This window comes from Eurypyga helias, unplaced genomic scaffold (genome assembly GCF_000690775.1).
Source record: "Eurypyga helias isolate BGI_N326 unplaced genomic scaffold, ASM69077v1 scaffold43068, whole genome shotgun sequence".
Taxonomy (NCBI): Eukaryota; Metazoa; Chordata; class Aves; order Eurypygiformes; family Eurypygidae; genus Eurypyga; species Eurypyga helias.
The window spans coordinates 34,967-61,879 of NW_010265802.1; the positions used below are offsets into that span (position 1 = coordinate 34,967).

At 46.0% G+C, this 26,913-nt stretch overlaps 1 protein-coding gene across 1 annotated transcript in view; it reads left to right on the forward strand.

Moving 5' to 3' along the window:
- The window catches only part of PIGL (phosphatidylinositol glycan anchor biosynthesis, class L), a gene marked incomplete at its 5' end in the record, with an annotated part of 55,675 nt that extends 30,500 nt beyond the window's left edge, over positions 1–25,175 (forward strand). Inside the window, 5 exons of the mRNA XM_010156864.1 lie at positions 3,643–3,733; positions 10,352–10,419; positions 18,368–18,399; positions 23,801–23,934; positions 25,077–25,175. Coding sequence (XP_010155166.1) covers positions 3,643–3,733; positions 10,352–10,419; positions 18,368–18,399; positions 23,801–23,934; positions 25,077–25,175 — 424 coding nt within the window. The remainder of the gene's footprint in view (positions 1–3,642; positions 3,734–10,351; positions 10,420–18,367; positions 18,400–23,800; positions 23,935–25,076) is intronic.
- Between the last annotated feature and the right edge of the window lie 1,738 nt (positions 25,176–26,913).

A 26,913-nucleotide genomic window follows, 5' to 3' on the forward strand; every position in this document is an offset into this window, starting at 1 on the left:
TTCAGCCAGCTGTGGGACTGCTGGGCAAGATCTGCACAAGGTGGAATTTTGGTTTAACATGGCAATGTGATTTGCTGTGACCCCCTTGTAGCTCTTTGGTACCTGAGCCAGGATATCCAGGACATCCACCATATTCTTCCTGTGCAGACCTTGGGAAAGGGAACTGCAGATGCCAGTGTCTGCTCTGTCTGCTCAGCAGGGGAAGGAGGAAAGCAAGGAGGTGAGAAGGAGAAAATCAGGGATCCTCTCCAGTTCTCACTACCAACAGTGGATGGACAAATAGAAAGGTAAAGGTTTTTGTTTTCAGAAAACAACGTTTCCCATGACCGGTCCTGCTGCAATCAGTAAGCAGAGGCAGACAGTGCTCCATCTTGCAGCAACTGCAGCACTATAATTCTCCATTTCTCTCTCTCTTTGGTCTATAGATCCCTTGGCACAGCTGTAAATTCCCTGTACAGTGCACAGCATGGCTTTCACTGAAAAGAGCTGGGAAAACGACATCCCTGGAGCCTTATTCCATTAAAAAAATCTTTTTTCTTCTTCTTCTATGCATCTCCCTATTTTTCCCTGGTCAGCAGGGGCTGCATCCATGTAGCCACCTGCATTCAGTGTCAGTCATGGAATGCCCATAAACGCTTCCAGCCCTAAGAGTTTGGTGGAGGTGAGGCAGTGACAGTAGCCTTCGCACCAGCGCCCCTCAGCAGCATGACCTGGGAGGCCTCCAGTGCAGGATATATATCTTCATCTGTCCCAGTGACTGACAGCAGCAACAAGGAGCTCTCTGGGGCAGAGGACAGGGCTAGCGGTGGGGAACCCTGTCTCCTGGGACAAGCTCCAGTCTGCTCCAGGGAATGTGCTAATTTTCACTCCTTTATAGTCCTTTATCTCAGCCCTTCGACCTTGAGCTCAGAGGCATTAGCAGCCTTAGCCAGAAAGGCAGCATGGAGTTAACCATTTAAATGCCAGATGTTTCTGACAGTCCTGAAGTCCACAGCGAATGCCACTTATTTCGGTAGTGCAGCAAGTCAGTGGACTTTTCAGGTTTGGTGAGGACTGATTTATGATATTAGGAAAAATATTTTGTACTGAATAGATGATTTTGTGAACTACAGCAGTTTTCCAAGTTGCTGTACACCTACAAAGTTCCTAGGGCATGGGGAGACCTCCGGTAAGAGTGTATCTTGCATGCACTGCTCTACAGGGTATATGAACTTGGTTTTCTTCATCACCTTTTCATCCTTACCTGGACTCAGTTATTGATACCCAGAGCACAAGCAGAAAGTTATTGGTCTTGTGCTTTCCATGGGGTCCCTACTTGTAACGCGTACATTTTCAACTTTACAAAGTATTATACAAACTTACCGAAAAATAAAAAAAAAAAGTAATTTCCTGGAGCAAGCTACATCTCTGGGTGACTTTGGGCATGTCGTTGACACCTTTCCTGTTTGCAGGATGAGCTAAGAATACTTCAGTGGCACTTCATGGCTATTAATGAGCTATGAATGTGCTTATGTACATGTGTGTCTTGTTTGGCAAAATCAGCTTCTCTGTCTGTGGGGCCTGACAAATATTATGCAAGAAAGAATTCTCCTTACTGGGAGTGGTCCCTCCCTGAGCAGCAGTAAGTGGATAGATATTTTGCAGAATATTCCTGCTTTATCAGTTCAGTATTCATGGAGTTAATTTGCTCATGCCTTCAGATTGTTTTGTTTCCAGGGATTCTAAACTGTTGCCTCCAGCTGTTCATTTCCATTGAACTAGGGTGATCTTTATCTGTCTAAACTAGTTAAAACCTGCTCCACTACCCAGCAGCCTTTTTGGAGACAGCCCAATAAAGCTGAGTGCAATGGCTATGACACCAAAGTCTCCTGGACATCATGAATTCCAAGCTCACTTTTTTTTTCCTAACCTCTCACTGTTGGAGCTCCCCTGCTGTTTTAATGGGACTCTTCACTTCCTCCACAGCTTCTTCCACAGTCCAAGAAGGGGAATGATATTTGCATTGCAAGTGGCCAGTGAAGAATCCCTTTTAGACCAATTTACTACTTTAATATTACCAGATTAAGCCTTGACATAGCCTCAAAGGTACCGTTCGAACAACTGAAGCACCATGAGACTTGCACTTAGTCTCTGCTCCATATGCATGTTGCTTGGGATGTTTTAGTTGAAGCACATTTTTAAAATGTGCTCCGTTTAAAGCTTGCTGTGACGTGGTGAGCCTTGCAGTACCTTCAGGGTCAACAGTGCCACTTCCTCTTCAAACACGAGATGTGAAAGTGTTTGTCTTGAGCAGATGAGATGCAGATTCGTTAAGTTAATGAGACAGCCACCCGACGTACCAAAGAATCTTTTCTATGATGAAATTCAGATGTCTTGTATAGATCAGGCAAAGATGCTGTCTGTACAGGAGGGAATGGCAAACAACAACAGAACATTATTTCGGCCTGTGTTGAAATGTGTTGAACGGGAGTATGTAACACAACAGCTAAAATGCTAATGGTCAGTTTGTACTCTAGGCTCTTCCTTCCACTACTGCTGCTTTAACAGCAGTGGGAAAATTTGTGGCCAGAAGACCTTCATGAAGACCCAGGCTGAGCATTACCTTTGGAACATGCCAAGGAGACATTTTCCAGTTGTTTTAATGCAGATGTTACCGTTCTGCTGTCTGGGGAGTCAGCAAGGCGCAGAGAGTATTGGGGAGCAGTGCCCCTGCTCTCTGCAGCAAACAGCTGGATCCATTCAGATCCAAACCCAGTGTCTGTGTGAGACGGCTGAGTAGTCACTGTTCTGCTAACCACCTCTCAGCAATTACCAGACTGTCAGAGGACCGAAAAGGCCTGAGAAAAAGACCATTATTGGTCTTCAGCAGCTGTGTGTTATCCTATTGTAACTAATAACCTTTTTAACTTTGCAAGCAATGTTTTCTTGGCATCATTCAAACCTAATGACTGAGGGGTCAAATTCAGCTCTCCGTTGTGTAAATATGGAATCATTCTCTTGGCTGCCTGATGTTATTTTACATTTGGCTCATGGTCCCTGCCCCTAGGAGCCTGCAATCTGAAATACCTAGGCAGAGTAGTCAGGCACAGTATGCTTTGCATAGCCAGTTGGTATGCAAAGCATAAAATAAACAGATGAAGAATTACTATCAAATCCATGCAATATAATTATGGCCCTGTTGTCCTGTGGTTGAGGTTAATGAGTTATTCCTGTGTAACTGAAAGCAGGAGTTTGCTCGTTACTTTTCCTGTGTAATTCACCAGTAGATTATGACTGGAAAGTCTTTCAGGAAAATGTGTTTTTAAAGGGGTTTTAAATAAAGAGAGAGAAAAAAAATTGATTGGGATGAATAAAGAACAAGAATAATTGAACAGCAGAGATGTCGCTTAAAGCAAAGAAGCCAGAAAGTCTACCTTAACGGTAAGAAGAAAGGGAGACCTTGGCAAATCTATAAGGAGGGTGCTGGAAGTGCTGTTCCCCTTTCAACCCTCCAGTACACAAGCTCATAAGGCTCTTAAGGTTCAGTGGGTTTATAGGGTAAAGAAATTTATCTTGATTTTCTGATAAGAGGATCTCTCTTTTCTAGTATGGTCTTTATAAAGTTCTCAGCAGTGAAATGACTATTGCACTTCTCATTTTCAGGGATCTTCCTGATAATCCTGCTGTTGAATGGGACATGCAACTCCTCGCCGCCTTAGTGCTAAAGCATATAGAAGCCAATAACATCAACCTGGTAATGTGAAACTTTCTACCTCATAGACATTTTCCACATTATTTTTTGAGCTAGTGTTCTAGACTTTTTCCTTCCTTATGAAAGCTTTCTTTGAAGTTAGGATTTTGCTTCTGGAGTCTCTGTGAAATAGCCTAGGAGAGGGAGAAAGTATACTTACTTGTTTTGAAATACTCACTTTCTAATGTTTGTCCATTTCTCAAGCAAGAAAGAAGCCTCTTTTAGGTTGTAGAGCTGCCAACCTTCACAAACTAAAAGCTTCAGACTGGTTAAAAACTGCAAACTCTGTTGGAACTAGGAAGTTTCACTGCAGCAGATTAATTAAGGGTTCATTAATTGTAGAAGACCCCCTGAATAAACCCAGTTGAATTTTAGGTCTAAAATGATACCTGAAAGCAATTTTGCCTTTTGTAGTTTGGGACTTCTTGCAAGTCTTGAGAATTAAGACATGGTCATTCTGATCCTCTTTCAAACACTCTGAACAACTGCTAGAACTTGCTCACTGAAAAATACGGAACAGGATGATGGTGTAGTTCGGATGTATCCTTTCTCACGGGACATCTTTCCTTGCTTCCCAGTGAGAAATGAACAGCGGAGGAATTTTACTTTACTAACTCCTCAGATGTTTTCTATGTTGCAAAGCAGCCATTTTGCCCCTGTTGCTAGGTTTCAGGGATGAAGAGACCCCCTCTGGGATTTAGGCCTGCATTTAGGCCTAGATTTGAAGTACATTGGCAGGCATGTGTTAGAGCTGGATTAGCAGGGTTATAGGTTGGAATTGAAGGATATTAATCCAGGGAGATTTCCTAGCACTGGTATAGGTTTTGTTTTCCACAGAGGAGGAATAAGGGCCTAAGCATGGAAAAGGTGGTGTTCTGTTCTTTTCTGTTGAACCTTGCTGTGATCAGCCATGTCACTGTCACACACTGCTTAGCAGCAAAATCACAAAACTCCTAAAGCCTTTCAGCAGTTCACAAAACAAGAAACCACATCTCCTGTAGCATGGAAGCCCCATGAGCACAAAACCCAGCATCCCGCATCCAACTTTGTATTGATTCTGAGGCTAATTTTCCATGAAATTCATTGCTGTGCAGGGAGACAAATGCAGTCTTCCTGGACTCTTTTTGTGCCTTTTGGCCTTGTGAATAGGTAGGGTTTAATCTAATCTGAAAGCTCCCAACCCGAGAGGGTTTGTATTGCATGTTTGTGACTCTCACAGGCACTAGCACAAGTGCACCAGAATCCCTGTAGACGTTCTGAAAACACCAGAACTTATTCTAGATGGTTAGAAAGGGTTAGATCTTTGCCTCCGAGGAAATTAAACTCAAGGTGTTTGTGCTGGGGGAGGCAGGGGTCCGCCACTAGCCTAGCATGAGCTGAAAATCAAGTGCGGGGGTTTCAAAGCAAGAAACACACACAGTCACTAGTACACTCCTGCCGTGCTGGGGGTAGCTGCAGTCATGAGGAACACTGCGACAGGGCCCACTGCGTTCCCCTCAGCACTTGCCCTGAGCAGCAGGGAGGACAAATTACTGTAGCAGAACATGTCAGCAGCCCCCAAGGCCACTGAAGCAGCTTCTTGGGGTGGTGGTAATGAACTGCTCTGTAAACTTACATTATTTTAAGTGTGCCAGGTAATCCCACGGGTCTCAGATGTTTGCTGTAATAACTTTCATTTAGGAGCAGACCTAGTTTGCCAACAACAGCAAAGCAAGTGCCTAATCACCTTTGTCCAACATTCTGCACTTTAAAACATCAAAGCTTGCTATCTGTTAGCCACTCCTCGAGCATCTCTGCTGTCCTTGGCAGAGATGGCCTTGCCTTGAAAGGTAAACTGAGTTTAGTTTTCAGTAGTGTTGAAATTGATAGAATTAGCTTAATGTGTTAAAAGAGCCTTGCCAAAACATAAGTTTACAGGGTTTCAAACACAACTAACTCAATGGGGTTAACATGATATGTAGTATTTTAGCTATCCCAGTGGGAAAACTCTCCCCAGTTCTCCCCATAGTCGTGGTGTAGTCAATGGGATCTTTTATTTACAGAACATGTGTCAGCTGGCAGTGGAGAAGCCGGCTGCAGTTCCAGCGTATCTGAAAGGAAAGATCGCAAGGCAAGGAGTCACACCATGTTATGTGTAGTTGTGTTCCATTGCATAGTTACTCACTTCCTCAGTTGCCCTGGAAGTCCATGAGTAACTCAATCTGTTTGAGAGCTACAGGGACATGTCTCATCCAAGCTCTACATTAAATAGTGGAGAAACAGAAATTAACAGTTGGTGTACTCAAAGCCAAAACTAATTTATAGACTTTGGGAATTATTTCCTGCGTGCTGGATTTATAAGCAAATCAGCGTTGCTGGGAGAGGCAGCCGAGGCTGGTCAGTCTTGATCTGGATTAGCAAGTATTCAGTGTGTAAAATGTAAGTTACATTGTGTTGTGTGAGCCCCAGGCGGGCTCTAGGTTATGAAATCCTACTCTTCAGGATCTCAGATTTGGTGATAGCAGAGCTTGGATTAGGAGGGGACATTCCGACTGTGTTTGGAGCAGATGCAGTACCAAGACCAGAATTCAGCTCTACCATGTTCTTACAAGCTGCTTTCCACTACGGATTGATGGAAACATCATCTCTGCAACTGTTTGTGGAAGAGTCTCATTGTCTTGGCTCATCTCCAAATCAGCCTAGAAAGCCAAATCCTTCTCCAAATGGCATTCCAGTTGGAGCTTATATTTGTGAGGGTGAATTCAACTCTCATGTTTTGGATCTCAGTTTCCACATTCTCCCACAATTCAGGAGCATTGAACGTGTGATGTTTGCAGAGGATTTTAAACGCTTTTGCAGAACACCAGATTTGCAGTGCAGCCTGTGGAGTTCGCTAGAGGAGGCAACAGAGCTGAGACAGTCTTTGTCCCCCCTTTCACTGCCTCCCTCACCTGTGTTGCAGTCCCCTCAGGTACGTGAGTGGGAGCCCCCCAAGACCTTTCATTCTAAGGGCTGCTGCGTGATTTACACACTTGCAGCTCAAACCCAGTGGACACTGGGATGTTGATTGTGATTAGATTTTTCCTTTTTCATCCAGCTGTCCATTCTTTTTAATCTTTAGCTTCTCTGATTTACTAGCAGCAAGAGACATCTCCAGACACAGGAGATGCAGAGCGAGTTTGAATGTCACTGGCCTCTGTAAATCAGGCCTGGGAAATGATGCTCAGAGGAAGGCCATTAGAAATAAAGTTGCTTGCTGTGGCATTTTATGGGATGGCCCTTCTTAAAAAGGAGAGAGACCTTTCTATCCTCACCAGTCTGCTTGAGCAGATGTGGGCTCTGGAGCTCTGGGTGACGCCAGGAAGAGCGAGGGAGACCCACAGCTCTTTTCCTCCAATGCACATGGTGTGTATAGGGAACATGGACTGCAGACCTCTCAGGACTTTTCTCTTCTGCTAGTAATTGAGTAATTTCCTCTGTGCTCCCCCTGCTCCGGAAGGGATTTCTGGACCTGTTTGTCTTGGCTGTTGCCCTGGTTTCCACTAGTGAAAGCTCCATTTCCTGAATACGAAGGTCACCCAGAAGAAAACCCAGCAACACCAGCAGCAGCGGCTCCCATTTCAGAACAGGTGTGGGGAGGGAACTCCCTCTTGCCCTAAAGATTTCATTGAGCAATAATTTCCACATCAAGTATATTTCCTATCCCAGCCTTTTGCTCCCAGAACTGGCTAAGCCTGTTTTTAACCCAGACAGTTTCAAGATGTTCAGGTTTTCTCATCCTGCCCTGACTGTTTGCTCGATTGCATCATCAGCCTGGGTCAGGTTGTGTGCTAAAAGCAACCACAGCAGCTAGCTGCGCCACGCGGAAGAGGCAATTGCTCCCGTGTGAAAATATCTTCAGCATGTGAGAGAGAAATCTGGATTTGTTATCAATGAAATGATCCCTGAAGCCAGAGGAATAGGTTTGCATGTAATTGCTGCCTGCTTTAAGTCACGAGCACCGCAGGGCTGCTGTGGAATCAGTGGCCTGTGCAGACAACAGGCTTAGGAGCTACATGTTGGGTAGGTGGGACATCACTCCTGCCTCAGAGCCAGCCTGTGTGCTGGGAGGGATCTCTAAAGGTGAAGGGCCAACGTTTCAAAGTGGCCTCTTTGCAGGTAAAGTGAACGTCACTGTGGTCACTGTGGCCACTTCAGCATGCAGTTACCTTGGGAATTGTACTTACATATGTGTAAATTTGAAGAGATGGGCAATTCAGGTGCAAATGTCCTAACAGTAAATTAGACAACATCCATTGAAAATTAACTCGATGCAGACTCTTCAGCGAGTTCAGATGTTAACATAAGTCCGGCAGCACTAAGAACAGCAGCTCCTATTTCAAAACAGTTGTGGAGAAGAAAAACCTCCAAAGGTCTTTCTGAACAGATAATTTCCATGTCAAGAATATTTCCTAACTCAGCCTTGTGCTCCCACAGTTGGCCTGAGCCAGTTTTGTCAAAATAATGATTAGTTTATTTAGTCTGCTCACTATAGTCTCTTATCTCAGTCTTCTGGTTTGTTCTCTTACACCGTTCACAGAAGGGAAAATGTGTGTTTTGGCTTGTCTGGAGTTTTTAGCTTGGTTTCCTAAGGAAACATGAATAATGCAATGGTATTTATATGTGTGTGTGCACATGACTAATGCAATGGTATTTATATGTGTGTGTGCACATACATGTTTCAAAAGACTAGATAGAGCCCATTGGCTAATTTCAACCACAACTGAGAGCAGGTTAGTAGTGTTAAAAACGTCATGTTTGTGCAGGTTACATGAAAATAAATGACCAGGCAGAAGAGACAAACCCTCTCTCTGTCCCTATGTAGTAGAAGGTTAAGTGCAAGACCAGCCCTTACTCATCTGCATAGGAATTTACTCTGCCTGCAGTGAGTGGGGTACATTGTCATCTTAGGAAAGTGCCACTCTAAGTAGAAGTGACTTCAGAGCATGTTTTTACTTATCTGTAAAATACAGGGTGCTGTGCTGGCTCCCTGAGCTGTACAGAATTTATTAATGAGCTACTCAAAAAGCTGGTATCCCTAGGGAGGGCTTAGCACCATGCCAGACCATGCCACCCCTGCAGACAGCCTCTCAGGTCGTGCTGATGTGCAGCAGAAGCAACCAAGCCAGAGACCTAATTTTTCTCCTTAGAAAGTAGAGGTTGACCAGAGAATGGTTCTTTGTACCTGGACAAACCCAAATTGGGCCCCACCACTTCCTGCCAGCAATGAATAATCCCGCTGCTTGGTGTCAGCGTTCTTACAGCCACTGGGCAAACTGGAAAGTCCAACTGTGGACTTGCACTGAGTGGGTGGGTTTATAAGCAGGCTTGTCTGGTGTTCGTGGGTTTTGAAGTATTTCTTATCGCTGTCTTTGTGTTTCCTCTCCCTCTTTACACAATATGTGTTTGAGAGGGCCTCTCCTGTTGGAGGGCGGAGTAGCAAATTGCAGGACGGGCAGGGCTTTTGATCTTCCCTTGATCTTTAACCCAGAACTTCAGACCCTGTGTATAAAATAGACCTGGAGAAGGGAGCTGTAGCGTTTCCTTCCCTGAAGAGAGGACGAGCTGGCAAGGAAGCAGACATTGATTGGAATGTAGGGAGGGTATGATTTTTTTCCCGGTCACGGAGAAGGGAGCTGTAGAGCTCTGCTGCTGGGTCTCTTCCAGAGCAAAAACCTAACTTCAGACTCTCACCATCCCTTTCACGGTCTGGAAAGCCTGTCAGCACACCTACCCTGTCTGCCCTGTATTTATCACTGCCAGTCTGTCTGCTAGGTTGGAATTGGGAACCTCTAAACACCCACTACACTGTAATGTGCAGAGTGAGCCCTCAGGGTAGATGCTTCGGCCCTGGCACATTATTGGTAGGTCTGAGGGCAGGGAGCCAAGGGTATTCTGTGCTTTGGACAGTGACTTGTTAGTGCTGTGTTCACACATTACTTCTGCATTATGAAGTTCCCATTTCTCCCTGCAGAGGAGCAATAAACAAAATAATCTTCTCATTCAGTGGAAAGCCTGACTTGGTTGTGCAAAAAGTGCAGTCAGCTGATTCTTTAAAAAGGCTTGTTCTCATATCTGATGATTTTATCACTAGGTTATCCTGTGATGAAGCCTCATTACAATCAGGGCAGTAATACAGGATTGTGTTGCTCTCGTTAAAGCAATATGTCCTGATTCACAGTACAAACAAGCTATAGTTTCACCTTGTAATCCGCAGGCATTCTAGTATGTTCTCAAATCCAGGAGAGAGTGATTCACAGAGCGGGACCTCTTGGGTCAGGAAGAAGTTTGCAGCAGATCACTCTGACAGTAACCTTTTGGCCTGGTAATAAGCAACGAGCGCATCCTGCCAGTGGGAACAGGGTATTTGTCATCTTTCTATTGTCCAAGCTGTAAGACTGTGTAGTCATCTAGTTCGAGAGTGTCTTGTTTGTTTAGTTGTATTTCTGTAGCATGAGTACACACATAAGGCCTCATTGTGCAACACACAACCAACTCTTTCGATACAATGAGCTGGGACTGTGCCGTGTTAGATGTCAGTGTTGGTAACTGCACAGCCTCCTGCTGCCTCAAAGTGATTGTTGTTCTGTGGTTTTATTGCAGGTGGTAACCTTTGATGCGGGAGGAGTGAGTGGTCATGCGAACCACATTTCTCTTCACACTGCTTTAAGGTACAGTGTTCTGCACACTTCAGTGAATGCCTTGCTCTCGTGTTCCAGAGTGAATATGGTGTTTGTGTGTAAGCAGAAAACTAATAGCAGGAGCCCAAAGCAGTATTAACTTGGTGGAAATAACTGAGTGCCAGGCTGTGGGACACAATGCTGTTTGGAGAAACTCTCACAGTTCTGTGAATGACCTACAGTATCCTTTATTATTCCATCTGCTGGTGCTTTGCCAGTCACTAGGCTCTCTTTGCTCTTCCTGTCCTCCATCCTGCTAAAACGTGCCACAGATCACTTTGTACTTCTGGTTTGAGGCGAGCGTGTGAATAGGCGATGCCTGAGATGGTGGTAGTTGGATTTTGGAGAGTTCTGCACCACTGAGGATGTTGCCATCCTGACCAGGTACCTGAATTTAGCACTCTGACCAAGGATGTTGCTATTTCACTGGAGCCATCCCTGTTTACTGCTCCTCCTAAATCAATTTGTTCCTTCACCACTTTATTTTTTACATCCTGAGAACCTCTGTGTCTGTGCTGTGATGTGGGAAGGTTGCTAGACAAAAATCCCTTGTATTAAAACCACCCAAATTTTGCTGGCAGGACAGCTGTCATATTTTATTTTAACCCACTGCCCATTCAGACCTTATCGTGTCCTAGAGCAATCTTCTCCAGAGCTGCCCCTTTCCCAAGCATGAGAAGAACTCTTTGCAAGTATATCTTGTATTTTTAGCTGTTTGTTTTCTGAATCATCTGTGCAATTCAAATAACTGTCTGGCTGCCCTTGCTAACAGCATCACGGTGGTTTGCCTTTCTTACTTGCCTAGAGAAAGCTGCAGTGCCACAGGACCCGTGCTGTGCCCTACTGAGCTCCCCTGGGAAGATGCTGAAGGTCTTTGATGCTATCTCATGGCTGGAATTGAGTGGTAGAGGGGATCATGGCTTTTCCCAGCAGCTTCTGAAACAGCCCAGCAGAAGGAAAGGGAGCAGAGTTAAAGCCAACAGCATGTTTGTTTGGGCTAAGTGGGGCGATGCTTTCCAACGCAGTGTTACTGGAGGAGTGAGTGAGGAACAGAGGTTGATGACCGATGCTCACACCATTGGCACAAAGGGACTAGAGAGCTTCCAGCTGCCTGGACCTCTGCTTGCTCAGTCAATTGCTGTACGGCCTGCAGGTAGGAATGGAGGGCAGATGGTTAGGTGTTCTACATCCTGAAGAGATACAGAGAAAATAAGTTAGCAGCTGAGTTATGTGTGAGAAGGTTAGGGAGAACTTGTGATTTTAATCCCAGCTCTGCTATTGTCTCACTTTGTGGCTGTGTAGAAATCACTTTCCTACCTTCGTGCTGCAGGTTTCCTGTGTGTGTGGTGGGGATGTTAACCCTATTCTCATCTCACAGTGTGGTACTGGGAATTATTCATTCTCTGCAAGCCCCCTGAACTCAGACCTTGGCATTAGACCTTAGCCTACAGCAGAACATTGTCCTGGGCTGATGAGATACATGCTGATAGGGACACCAGAGTATAAGCAGCTCATTAACTAAGGGCTGGTTTGTGTCTTGTCTTTCTTCCAGTCCTGAATCAGCAGAAAAAAGCATGGTGGCCCAGTCATCTCATGTGGCAGGAGTGATGCTGTGGCCACTGAAAGGTTAAGTTTATTTTTAGTGGCTTGCTTGTCCTCATTAGTTTTCAGTTTGTGTCATGGAGGAAGTAGAGCGTGACTGTATCACTCCTGATTTTCAGTGCCCTGATGAGTTCTCACATACTGTCTGGTACAGGCAGTGCTGGGAGCATCTGCCGAGGTTTCTCACGTAGCTCCCTGCCAGCAGGGCTTTGCAAAGCAGCGGTTCCTGCCCTGGGGCCCCAGTGCTACATGGCAAGAAAAAGGCAAATGAACTCTCCCCTCCAGGTATCATGTACAATGTATTTATTAACCACCTTTAAACAAGGTCGGCAGGGTTTTGCCTCCACTGTGGCTGTAAGGGGAAAGGGTGAAGCAGAGGGCTGGTGCAGTGATCCTCAGCTCTTCTGGACGCTCCCCGTCTACTTGTGCTCACTACCTACAAGAATACTTTCTGCAAGAGCAGGGGTAGAGCAGGCTGTGTGACCCATCCCACAGCTCCTTGCTTCAGGAGATGCACATTATTGAACAGCTTCAAGGAACAAAACAGTTCAGGAAAGGGTCACGGCTGAGCAGATGCTCAGTATTATCTGCTAAGGGCATAAATATACTTTCTAGTGCCTGGAACAGAGGTTAATGTTCAAAGGAGCAGGAACTATTCAGAAGAAATGTGCCCTCTCCCTTGCAGCAACCTTCCTCCTGGCAGCTTGCAGGGAGTCCAGCTGCTGCTATGTGTCTAGGCTGCAGAACTGGGAGGAACTGTGAAATGCCAAGGTTTGAGGGTGGATTTGTTCTTCTGCAAGGGAAAAATAAGAAAAAAACAGGATAGGAGAGGAACACAAATTGCTGTTTGATTTTAGTCTCCCCTGGGAGTATTTCAGTTCTGGCTTTCAGCTGGAAAAAACCCAACCCAAGAAAATCCCAGTACAGCAAAGAAGGGAGAATTGGAAGCAATCCTCTGTAGCATTGCTTCTTTCTCCGTCACCATCACTCTCTCTTACCCCCAAAACAGGTAACTCTTTACCAAGAGAGGCTGGATCCTGTACACACGTCCACAAGGAAGAGCAGGTCTCGAGTGACATCAAGGTCACTTTACTCCCCCCCTCAGCATTTGGCCAGTCACTAGGCGCTGTGGTAATAAGCACAGTAAACACTACGTGACAGGAATATTTGAGAACCTCTCTTTCCTGCACTTTGAAATGGCAGTGTTTGTCCTGAGATCACATGTAATATCGAGGTGGTTTGGTTTTGCATGAGTCATTGTGCATTTTGATTTTAAACAAGCCCTCTTGCCCAGTAGCCTGGCACATGGGGGGCTGTTGGTTTTGGGGTGGAAGGAAATGGTCTTTGTGAGGGGGAGGAAGGACTGTACCACTTCTTTTCTTCAGTGAGGTATCAAATACGTTTCATCCCAGCTAGAATAGGAAAGAATAGTCCTTGTCTGCTTAAGGCAGAGCAAACTGAGTGGAAAATAGGAGCTGCTATATTTAACCACTATGCATTATGTTGTTATAGCAACTGCATCCATAAAACTTATATCAATGATGCCATATAAAAAGCTATATCAAAGAATCATTAGTGGAGCCTATTCTTGTCAAACCCCATTTGGAAAACCACCTCTCATCCTGCAGGATGTTTCTTGCCATTTGCCAGCTCAGCGGTAGGTTGTAGATGAGACTGTGCAGAGGTGATATTTGGGAGCGTAGTGCTTTACCACTTTTGAGTTGATTACGGTGCAGCTTGAGTGCCACCGATGCCTTGTTGCACTGACATGTCACAGCCTGGCTGTTGAATGCCATGGGACATAGCATCGTGCTGAGGTGTTGCGCTGAGGCTCCCTGAGAGAGGAGGAGTGATTAACTGCCAGTTTCAAACAAGTGTATTGAGACAACGAACAGTGCATTGTCCAGCCAAATCCCACAGACTCGGTGGGTGCAGTTCTCAAAAGCCACCAACTGCATTACATCCCTACAAAGCACAGTCATACTTGCATGGAATTTCCAAGGCCAGGTCATTAAGGAATGCTGAGCAGGAAGCAAGCTGTTTCTTGGCTCATTAGCTTAATGATAATGAACGGTAGCCCATCTACCATTTTTGTTTGATGCCTTCTTACAGTGTGGGGCTAGAATGGGACTGATCTTACTCCTTTTAAGCAGCTGTAGCCCATACATTTCAAACAAGTGGCATCTCGTTTATGGTTTTAAAGCAGGGTGCTGGTTTGAATTTCCTTTGCTTTTTTTCCAGAAAACCCTTTTTTCAAAACTGGTTATGACTTGCTCTGCCTTGGAAAAGGATCTTCTGTGTCACTGACCTGTGTGTTTGGGGTTGTTTAGCCCCTGATGAAATTCTAAGTTCCCTGCAAAATATAGAAGAGTGTTGAGGAAATAACAGGTTCCAGTGTCTCCTGTTTCAGCCTCTCCTTTCACAGTCCAGCTCACTTCTGGTGTTTTGTTTTACTGAGACTAAGTGTCCCAGGGGGAACTTGTGAGTGGTGACTGTGGCTGCACCCAGACTGCCCCCATAAGGTCAAGACAGAATTGTCCTCTGTTTATCCTTTGAGACTGTCCCTTCCCCTCCAAGGACTCTGCCCCTTCCCTGCCACATACCCCATAGCTGGGTATGGTGTCCTAGATTTTCTCTCATTCCTTTGCCTCTGCTCCCTCCTTCTTTAAATTGAGTTTATTCATCTCAGTGCCTTTCCATGATACTGGTGAGAGCCATCAGGATAAAGTTGAGCACAGGGCACCAGCATTGCAGGGATACCACCCCCCAAAGTAGTTTTTTTCCCAAAGAAACAGCCTCAAGGAATGCCCATCCCAGTGTCACTGCTAGCAACATGAGTGGAGCAGTGACACTGCACATTCTCCCTGAGAGTGCAGACACCAAAGCTCAGAGCCGCAGAGTAGCTCTGTTAACTGGAAGGTCTCTGAACTGACACCTTTTTTTCTGACTGGCAGAGCCATCTTTTGCTGCTGCAATACACCTGAGTACAGAGTGCCAGAATGGTGTTTTACAAACTGCATGTTGCTACATGGTGTAGTTCAGGGTGCACGGAAATGGGGCCAGAAAGTCCAGTTAGGGAGGGAGGAGACATTCCAGATAGAAACATTCAACATCTGGCAAGTATATCCCTCTAATGTCTCTGCGATTCCTAGGAGAATGGCTGTTTTTCCTCTTTCACATCTGTTTCATCAGATTAATTGGGCAGATTAGAGGTTAGGATCCTAAATGGAGCCCCAACGCTCTTTATGACATCCCTTCTTTGCCATGCTCTTCAAAACTGTATTACCCCGTGCTGTACAGCAGCCAGCACAGGCAGTTCAGTGAAGTGTTTCGCCTTTGGCATGGAAGACTATTTGGAGAGTGAAGTCATTGATTTCAATGAACAATTTATCATCAAACAGGACATCGCCAAAACTAATCCACCCAGCAAGGCGTCAGTCTTGCTTCTATCCCAGAGGAGTTCTGTGTGCCCCAGGACAGAGGTTGCAGCTCCATCTTGCCTTGCTCCTTTGTGCCATCATGGAGAGGTAGCAGCGGTCAGTGCCTCTCAGGAGCTAACCCACGCACTTTGCTGGCATCTTTCCTTGAGGATGACTGAATAAAGAGAGGGAATTTGGGAGCTAGCTCAATCCTGCAGTTTGTAGGATGAGGATTGTTGGACCATTTCAGTTTTCCTGTTGAGCAGATGCAACTGATAGCTACAGACTGCAAGAGCTTCCAAAGCAGCTGGTCCTTGAGGGAGGAGCCGGTGCTGAGTCCCTGCAGTGCAGAAATGGTGGGTGCCTTCAGATGTCTCACCGCCTTTGGAAGTTCTTCATTGCAGAGGGTCTCACGTGCCTTCAAGTGTGGATCGGAACCTACCACATAACAAAGAGGGTGCGAGGTGCCCTGTAATCAGCTGGTCTCTGGCACTTGGGGGGTGGGTGGAACAAGCCTTAGATCACTTTATGTTTAAAAGAATTTATAAAAAAGTATCTCTGGAAAAAAACACATGGAAAGAGCTCCTGAAAAAGAGCCTGTTTGTGTTTGACTTTCTGAGATTTTATGCCAAACTCTTTCATTTCACCCAAACCACAGCACATCCAACCTATAAAACAACATTCCCAAAATGGCAACAACAGAGAGCTGCAACCTCTCCCCTACTTGGAAGTGTCCCATGGAGACAGCTCCAGCAGGGTGGAGATGGGAGTGGGAAGATGGATTTGGGAGAGGATTGGCCAGTTTTATGAACGTGTGCAGGAGGTAGAGTTTTGTGTTTCTTTTTTTCTCTCTCTCTCTGCAACCACAGTTCACTGCCATCTCTTGCCTGAGAAACACAAATGAGCCAGGCTGCGATTCCTCTGCAGCGTTACAGCTGGGTGGAGCCCGTTCCCACAGCTCTGTGCTGGGCCTCGCTGAGTACTGAAGCTTTTGGCTCAGGACAAAAGGGATGAGGAGAGAATCAGTTTCTTCATGCCTGTTCATCCAGATCAGTGTCAGGTCTGCCTGGCAGCAACCTCGAGGACCTTTCAGTCACCAAAATACACTTTGGGTCTCCCCAAACCAAGCACAAATTCCTTAAGTTGCTGCTGGATCAAACTTTCCCTCTCTGCTCCTGCTATCCATATGGATCTCTCCGTGCTTCTGTTTCTAGTGGCCTGGGATGGTTATTATCAGTTCCCTCTTGGAGCAGCTCTGCACATCCTTTGCTTTGCTGTCAGCTAGAGCTTTGAAGGTCCCTCTGGCAGCGCAGCACACCCAGAACAGACCCCAGGATTTGGGATAGTTAGCCAAATTTCACAACCACTCACTGCTTGCTCTCTCCAAGTTCCCACCCTGCTAGCTTTACCAAGTGCTGAGTCACTTCTTTGGGTGGCCATTCTAGTTGTGGGGGAAGAAACCTCTGGCAGAAGAGCAGAACAGACATTAATGGAGATGATACTTAAACCTTCCTCCCCCCCACTGCCCCTGAAAAATTGCTGGTAATGTTTACAAGGCAACATTTAAAAGTCTTTGTCAGAACAGTAGGACTTGAGTAGTGGGGTAGGAGGTAGCCAAGTCAGTATTGCAAGGGCATTGTTTAGTAGAAAATGGTATTGCTTGCAGATCCTTGGCTCGGGAGGAGAGGAGACTACTGGCAAGAGAATCCATTTAAGGCATATATCTTCTAATTGCCATTTGAGTTCTGCCATGACCTGCATTTCTGGCTTGACTTTTGCTTTGAATTGCTTTGAGTATTCATTACTCCGTGCTTCCTATTTTGTCTACGCCTGTCTAGTTAATCCTTTTCCTTGAACTTAACCAATAGCCAGGGATAAACCTAGTTTGAAAGTGACTGGAGAAGCGCAGCAGTTTACATATAATGTATGTTTTATCCTGGTTGATTTACACATGAACTGTCACATTGTCCTTTGTTAAATACACCACCGTAAGATGATAACAATCTCTTTGAATATTACGCAGGGTTAAATAACTTTTCTTTTTTTATTTCCTTTCTCCTTTTGGCAAATGTTCCATTGTTTGGATTGGTTTTCCTTTTGGAGAAGCAAGCAGGGGTGTGGGACAGCACTGAGTGCCACCTGCTGGAAACCCGCCCCCTCCCACCCCTGTGTGGCCAAACCTGGAGGCGATGCAGAGGGTGGTGTGAGCAAAAGTGCTCTGAAGCCATGAACCACAGGCTGGAGCAGGAAAAACAGGAGAATTAAAAAGGAATTCAAACTAATACCCTCTGATGCCTTCATCATATCAGGGTCGTTTGCTCACACTTCCTGATGGAAGTGCCATCACTGTTCACGTCTCCTGCACTGCTCCCCTCATTCTGTCTCCAAGGGATGCGCTTTTGCTAGAGACTTTGCAGGACAAAGTCATGATGGGATCAAATTCTTAGTGAGCAAAACGTCTGAGAAGCTTCTCGGATGTCCCAGTACCAGCGTGGGTTGGAAGGAAAGAAGCTGGTCCGCAAACACCATTGCTGCTGAGGCAATGCCCCTGGTCAGCAAACACACGGTGTGAAAGAGCCAGTGCTCCCAGAGGTGAACAGCCTTTGGCAGCCTCTTGCAGTTTCCTTAGTGCAACATGAGAAGTCTGAGAGCCAGTTGGATTTATGGAACTTACTTGTGTTGTGTCCCAGCAGCCAGGATGAGGAACGTAATGGCAGAATGGTGTGGGGAATGAGGCTGAGCACTGCCTGACATTGCATCCAGTGCCAGCTCCTGAACTTTCTTCTAAGATTAGCCATTGTAAATGTGTGTGTGTATTAAGAGAAAAGGGTTGATTTAGCGTACAGGGTTGATACTGTAAAATCAGGATTTGAGTAACTTCATTGAGTGTTTACCCCTGTGTATCTCTTCATTCACAGGTACCTGCATTCCCAGCGGAAGTTACCTGAAGGTATGTCCCATTATGCGTCCATGACCCTGTAGGCATTAGGCAACTGCATGAATGTTCTGTCCAGGGTCTCACATGCCTAACTCACCTCTATTTGCAATGCAAACAAAACCCACAGCTGAACTCTTCCTTGCCCTTTCATGTCCCTGCAGTTTTCTATCAGCTCAGGCCCCTCTACAGTCACTTTTCTGCCCTCTGGGATTGTCCTGTCTCGGTGGTGTGATTCAGTGCCTGGCCTATGCCTCGCTGTCTTGCTTGAATGTGAGTGCCATTTCCAGGTCTCTTAGCTCAGTCCCAGAGTTTTTGGTCACATCTTACTTAGGAGCCTTTTTTAAAAATTATTTTATTGTGACAGTGGCCTCAGAAACCATTACCAGCTCAGCCACAAATGGTCGTGTGTACTAAGCGAAGCTGCCATCAAAATGTGGTCAGTATGGGAAAGGTATCTGAAATCTGCACTGGAACAACGCGTTGTTCAGTGGCTTCTTTCACCTGTAAATGAGCAACTATCTCTCAGAAACTCCCTGTAAAAGTCGGGAAGAGATAGAAGCAAAGTACAGAAGTAGGTTGCTCCTGACTCCCTTTTCCAGCTGCTATCCCAGAGCAGATCTGCAGCCCTTATCTCTAGCAAACAGAGCCTGACTCGGGGACATATTTGTGGAACTAGTTTAAGCACAAAGCTGTCAGGTCTTTGGAAGAGCAGGCCCACCCAGGCAACCTCCTGCTCCATCAGCAGTCATCTGGACCGTGTTTCTTTAATGCTAATTCCCAAAGCATTGTAGGATTTGAATGTGTCACAGCACATCAGTTTTAATTCCTTGCTAGCAGCAAGTTACAGAGCAAGATCTGGTGGAGTGAGCATGAGCCAAGATGGCAGAATGCCCTTTAACTGAGTTCTGACTCTAGTCTCTTCAACTCCCCTGTCTATGAAAGAGGAGTATTAATGCCAACTTCTTTCCTAGGACCTTTTCTTTGTTCAGCTTTGGGATGCAGCAAAGAGCTCTGTGCGTGCTGTGTGCAAGACAGAAAAAGAGCAAGGAACTGCAGTGGTAGATGTAACTCTCAGGCCTTATCTGGACTGAACCACCTTCCTGTGCTGTTCATGCAGGTTTGTTAGATACACTACATCCTGAATATGGGCCGTGTCTCAGACCGGTTCAGGTCTGAAAGAGACTCATGTGTAGACAACATTTCCATTTCTCTAGCAGCATCAAGAGACTCCTGAAGCGATGTGAAAGCCTTGCTGCTCTGATTACATCACATCTGACATGACCTACAAACACCAAAGGAACGGGGAGCTCCCATGCTGCTGCTTACACTAAGCCTTTCCAAATATAGTTCCAGTCTCATTGAAATTCCCAGTATTTATAATTTGATCTGGCAGGCGTGCAGGGCTGTGCATCAGAGGGGCTTAATGAAACAAGAGTGATGCTGGGATTGAGGCTGTCTGGATGGAGCTGAAAGGCATGTTCAGGCCATGGAAATGTGCTGTTCTCCTGTCGGTAAGAGGGAACTATTTGTGGGTGAACCTGTGTAAGCCCACGGGATCAGGGAATCCACAGAAAATCTCTCTGCAAATGCAAAAGCCAGCTAAGCCTTGCATTGCCTCAGTGATATGCAAATGAGCACCCTAAATATCCTGCTTTGCTTTCTAATGCCCTTAGCCAGCATAAACACAACAGGCTTTTTATAATCTGCAATCAAGTTCTCCAGCCCAGGCACAAGCACATAGGCTTGCTTTCAGGAAGACAAAACACCTGCTGGATATGCATCCATCCCTTCTGCTGGCCCCATCCAGCTATAACCAGTGCTCTTCCAAAAGATCAGGTCTGCTAACGTCCATCAGGAGCAGTGCCAGCCTTCAGCACACACAGATCTGCTCATAATCTTCTCATTCTAGGCATACTTGCTGCAGAAGTGATCTGGAAGTAGAAAGCCAAGCCGAACAGGCTGCAGGCTTCATGCACTTCTATTTTAGGCCTAATCTGCTCGCTATATTGATCTTGCCCTTTCTGCCAAGCTAGAGAGGTTGTATTACACTGTTAATCCCATCCTGCCCAGGTCACAGTCACAACAGGCTCTGAAAAGCTTCACCTGCTGGTGTCACCGGAGTCGACTCATCAATGGCAGCACTTCTCTTACCCTGCTTGGCAGGGAGCAGCCTCTTTCTCCTAACCCTTTTCCATCTCCCCCTGGACTGTACATTCCTTCTCTGCTTCAGTTCATATCACGTTCCCATGTGGAGCAGCCTTTGCTGTCAGCATGTGGAGATCTTTGTCATATCACTAACACAGAAGACTCGTACAGTGCTCCTCATTCTGTGAGCCTTGGATGCCGGTGCTTTGCCTGAGCTGACCGATGGGGCCCAGGAGGTCAGGCAAATCAATACTGAAATCGCTTGCAGTGGTTTTGAACCTTTATTGCTGAGCTTTGGGGAATAAAAGGGCCTTATTGCTACATGACTTAATATTTCTTAGGGGAAAAAAAAATTATGAGGAAAGGTAGAGTACATTTTGTTAACAGAGCAGCCCAGGCATCGGAGGGTAGAGGTGGGTAACCCTACACCAGGCCTCTCTTCCCACCATTGCAGGGAGGAATTCACGAGGCATTGCCAGGATCCATTAACAACCATCCAGGAAAGGAAAGACCCATTGCCCCATGTTTGCTCTAGCCCTGTCCTCCCCAGCAAGCACTGAAAAGCAAACAGGTGGCCAGTGGGAATGGTGCTATGGGTGCCCCTACAAGGGCAAGGGCACCCATAGCTGTTCCTCTCCTCTGCTGTGTTGTAGTGCAGCACCGTACTAATTCTTTTCTCTGAAACTACCCCCAACAGACTGGGCCTGCGGAGCAGCCCGGAGGATCCCTGCCCAGGAGCTGGGGAAGAGTGGTTCACATCACAACTTTGCTTCCAAGTTTGCTTCCTGGAAACAAGAAATGTCTTTAGTGGGAGTAAAAGAACCATCAGGGTGCTTTTGTGTGCAACTGCAACGCTTGTCACTGCAGAGCATCCTTTGCAACGGCAAGCTGAAACCTTATGGCAGCTAAACAGCACCTGCTCTGGCTGTCCCTTGTCGAGATGGACCGTGAGCAAGGCGAGGGCTCAGGCTCGCAGTCAGGAAGTGGCACAGGTCGTGCTGGTCCCACAGCTGCCTGCATTCCCGCACGTCCAAGGGACTCGCTGCAGAGCGCTTGGCAGAGCCATCGGTCCTTCCATATGGCATTGCACAGCTGCTGCTCTGCACGGACGGGCACCATGACCTTGCAAGGGCTGGATGGCCGAGGCTGCGGTAGGACGGGAGCAGGGACATAGCACAGCATTGACATAGTTAAGACAAGACGGGAGAGCCTTCGAGGATGCTGCCAAAAGTGATCCTAGCCTGGGCAAGGCACTGCGGTGGGTCCGGGCTCTCGGCAGCTGGCGGACACCGCCATCTCCCGGCAGCTCCTGGCAGGCTGCGCCTGCAGCAACGTCCAGGACTTTGGCGAGGGCTTTTCTTCCGCTTCCTGGCGCTGCACAGGCTTGTGTCAGTGTTTGTGTGGATGGAAGTGCCGGTGATTTCCCTTGAGGCCTCTAACCCTGCCCATTGCTGCCCACAGCAGGAGAAAAGAACTCCTCTGAATGCTCTGTCCACCCTTCCGGGGAGCCATGCCCCAGGATCAGCGCAGAAAGAGAACTGGGAGTATGGTCCTGGAACCCTCTGTGATACTGAAATAAAGAGTTACCAGCTTTGCTTTTGAGCAAAGCTATTGAAAAGTTGGAACAAACTGTAAATCCTTCTCTTGGAGGAGAGAGAAGAAAGGAAGGAATTGAAAGATCCTGAGCTGGAGGGAGTCCGTCAGGGCTGCCACGTCCTGCCACTGCAGGCTTTGGCTGGAATAAAAGCATGAGCTTTCTTTGCAGTGAAATGAGTTAGTGTCACAGGGAAGAGGCAGGGAACACACATCACTTGTGAGAGGAGTTGCAGAGGATCCTCCTGTGCACGCTGTTCGTGCCTGGGGGCAGCGTGTCACAGGCCCCTGTGCTGGGGGGATCTTTTGAGTCCTGTGCTCTACCTTGGAGACTTTTGGTGGCTTCTTCCCCTGGTGTCTCCAGGAAATTAATTCAGCATAAGAGCAGCATGTTTTTCTTGATTATCTCATAGTTGACAGAGGCTAGACTGAAGGATCTACCAAATGTCCAAAGTAGGGAGGTTAGCAGCAGGTTGGCTGGTCAGATCCTTGTGGGATGAGATTCCTTAGCAGATCTGCAGAGAGGGCTCCTAGCAGAGGCATCATCATCCTTCTCACAGAAATCCACCTCAGGTAGTTACTCTTTATGGAAAGGATGTTTGTTTCTGCCCCTGTCCTGGAGAGTCCTTTCCCTCAGGACACGAGTCCTGCTACATTTTAGAGCCAAGAGCACCACCAGTTTACTTTGTGCTCAGAACATAACAGCTTAAGCAATATTAGATGTGAGCACAGGCTTCACACACTAAAGTGGTCCATTAGGCAGCCTTTGTAGCCATTCAGCATTGTTCCTTCTCTCCTTTGTATAATTTCCCTGTTTAAGGGCACACTGAAGAAAATCTTATTGCAAATCTAGTTGTGTATCTGACCACCCGTGTAAACTGTGATTTTGGCCTCTTCTGTTGAACTTTAATACGATGTCACAAGTGTGGAGCATAATCACAGCACCTTCCAAGCCCTAAGAAATCCCAACACAGCTCCCTTGAGAGCTACAGGCTCTTAATGGGACCATCAGTAGCTCTGAGCTCATCAGTGAAGACAATTTAGCCATGGTAAGAAAAAGTAGCAATTAACTTTTGAGTTCAAGGGGCTCTTTAAAATGCCACACCAGTAGAATCTTTGTACGTTAACCTTCATCTGCTTCACCACAAACATCTGAGCAATGAGCTCTGGAACTCTGTTAAACTGCCTGCCTGAGTTAATATTTGATACAGCCATCCCTGAATCTGGTAAATATTTTTTCTGTAGCTCTGTATTGAAGTAGAAAGAGGAAATTTCATTTTTGTAGCAGAACCAGAGACTGCTATTTTAAATTTCCATTATCTGATACAGCACCAGCATTCAGAGAGCCAGCCTGCACTTTTTCCTTTGAGTCAAACTACATAAGAATAATTTAAATTATAAGCAAAAAAACCCCAAACCCTCTGGTATTCAGAGATACCTTTGCTTTCCACAGACCACACACAGGACAAGAACCAGTACAAATGGTCACTGACATGCACTGGGCACAAAGAGATCCTGGTGGAAGCACGAGTAGAAGCTGCCTCCCTTTAGCACAAGAAGGATCCCCACGGCCAGCAATACAGGGGAGACTGCAAAGACCTACTGAGCTGGGAAAGGTGGCAACCTTACAAGAATATGGTTGTTTTGAAATAGTTATCCTCTTTTCTTTGTCTAGGGTGCTGTGTGCTCGTGCTTGAATCGGTAAATCTCTTCCGGAAGTACATCTCTGTCCTGGATGTACCCATTTCCTGCCTCCTGCCCAGAGATGCACTCTTCGTACTCACAGAGGAGGAGACGGAACAAGCCAGGGTGAGATGCGTGGTACCTGCTTAACCCGTTTGAATAGCTCATCTTCACTGTGAACACTTCAGACAGACACGTCATATTCACAGAGAACTTCACAAGTAATTACATACCTGGATTATAAACGCCACTAATGAATGATCTTCAGGGATTTGTAAAACACAAATGGACAAGACAGGCTGCTTTGTGTGCTGCGTGGATAGTAGGACAGGGCTGAGCAAATTAGCAGCTCGGAGATCTTCAGGAGTCACAGTGCACTGAGTTTCACACTGTGTCCAGGATGCAGGATGTATTTCAGAGGAGACTGGATCCAACATAGTATTCTGAACGTGTGGTCGGCCTGTCAAAGCACAGCATGACTGCATGCCAGGAACAATGTCCTTAGTTCACAGTGCTAACTAGAGACAGAGACAGCTTGTGAACTTGTGGTCAAAAGCTCTTTATGAGTCCCCTTCTCTACTGTGTATTTTTTGAACTATTCTGGTGCATGAGATCTCACACATTTAGTCCACAGTTCCCATACCAGAATCTGATTAACTCCCCTTCCAGAGCACTAAAATATTTACCCAGCAAACACTCCTGTTAATCCTCAAACTACAGAACTTTCCTGCTTTTAAGGCTGCTAAAAGATATGAGTAACGTATGGAAACTGCTCTGATAAAGGTGGCATTATTCCCTTGTGTTTTTTTTTCTGAAAACTGACCTTTCTAAGCTGATGTGCTATAAATAGATTAAGTTAGGTTTCAGTTGGCAATCTGTGATCGGAAGTGGCGTGCAGAGTGTTCTCAGATACACAGCTCTCAGGTTTCTGCCTCCCCAGCATGTGAACACCCAGGCAGATCACAGAGGGAAGAGGAGTTACATGTGACAAAGAATCCCTCACAGCACCAATCTGCAGCTGATAATGTCCTTTCTAGCAGGACCCCTCTGAACACCAGGCAGCACAACACCAGCGACACAGGGCCAGACAGGTTCTCCCTGCCCTTTGGCCCCACAGAACAGCAGCCTTCCACCTCCCACTACTTCTTCCCTGCTCACTAAAAACAGGCTGTCCTATAAATTGCCGGTGATGAGCTTCAAAGGAGGCTTAGGGACACATTAGGTCTGGAAGGTTCTTGTAATGCTTTCTCAATTATTTTTCCTTCTAGAGAGCCATGCGGTGTCATCGCAGCCAGCTCCTCTGGTTTCGCCACATCTATATGCTCTTCTCACGTTATATGGTGATCAATTCACTCCGCCTGCTGTAAAAAGACGCTGCTCACAACTTCAAGAGTAAAAGAATCAGCAAAAAAAAGACTGTGTCAGGCCAAGGACTAAAGAAAGACTCACCTGTTCAGTGCTCAAGAGGACAGGATTCTCTTTGTGCAGCATTTTTTCAGACTACTAAAACCAGGCTGCATGAACTTGCTTCTGAGTATCCTGTGGCCTGATAAATTGAGATGAACAAGGTTTAACAAATACTCTGTTTTCTCACCGTAGCTTATATAGGATAAGAAATTTGGATTATTCTAATTAGGAGAGAAGTGCAAGAGTTTTCTGCATTGGAGAAGAAATGGCACCACCTTTTTTTCCCCAAGAGGATATAGCTGCAAGGATGCTTGGCAAGTACCTCTTGGTGCTTTTGTTAGACTCCAAATATCAGGAGTGACTTTTCAAAGATCGTGCTATCCCCACAGATAAAACCAGAACCACAAGACCTGTCTTACTCAGTCAGAACTTTAAAAAGCCAAAACTTAAGAATAAACCATCAGAAACCATACAAACTTCTCTAGTTGCACTGATCTTTGCTGCTACTGCTGCTTCTTCCATACACGTTGCAGGTACAATCCTCATGAAACATGAGCATTTCTTCTTGCTTGAGAACATGGAGCTAGAGATCAACCCACGAGAGTCTCAACAAGATGTGAGTGAGGCACAAAATACCCGGACTGTAACTAGGTCTTTTATAGAACAGACGTGGAGATAAAAATGGCGAGAGATGTTTCAAAAGCTGTTCCACTTACGTAAATGACGAGTGCAAGAGTTAAAGATCCTCTCCCCTTACGTTAAAAAGTAAGTGAAGCAGTTTTCAGGGTTTTATTTCTTAGTCTATATAAGTATTTTAGTAGTGATTTGAGTTTCTGTGGGATCATGGTGGAGCAAAGTCAGCAATACTCAAAATTTCTGTAGGTCTTTGCACTCACTAATGTGGGCTCACATCTGCAGCTTACATCTACACAGCTCGTCATTGCGTAGTCAGGAACAGAGCCCAGATTACCAGATCCTGATCTGCTGCTGTGAACACATCCTCCTGAAGACAACTCAAGTTCCTGGTTGTACTGAAGTATATGCCCATGGCTGTAGAGAATGACAGTGTTGACCTCTTCCCTGGCCATGAGTCAGTGCCTAAGCGTATGCCTACTCAGCCTTAAGACCATGAGTAAGTCGAGGCTTAGGCAAATAGTACTTCATCACATGAATAGTGTGAAGCAGCCCTTCCCTTACGTACAGCTAAGCGCCTGTGTAAACGCTTTACTGAACCTGACCCTGTGCTTTACTGAACTTGAGGCTACTGAGCCCTTTCAAGTCTCCTTTAACTCTTAAGTCCTTGGTCAATTCATTGAAGTCAGTGGAGAAAAAACAGTGTAAGTTATGTCCTAAGCAAGAGATTATCTTGTATAGGGCATTTTTATAAGCTAAGCTCAAAACACAGGAAATATCCATACAAAGATTAGATTGTTGTACTTTCCTCTGTTTATTGTGATTTAAACTTTAGCACAGCTGAGGGCAAAGTACCAGAGTAGCAGCCCTGGGGTGGTTTGTGGAACAAAGGTAGTTTGACAACAGAAGTCACAAATGAAGGGGACAGGGAGCATAGAAAGATTTATTTAAGAAACAGAGGACAGATAACAACAGTGTAGGGACTGATTTTGCCAACCCTCACCCAGGAAAAGCCCAGACTAGAGTTCCACAGCAGTGCTCCAGGTTCAGCTGCTGAAGGGGATA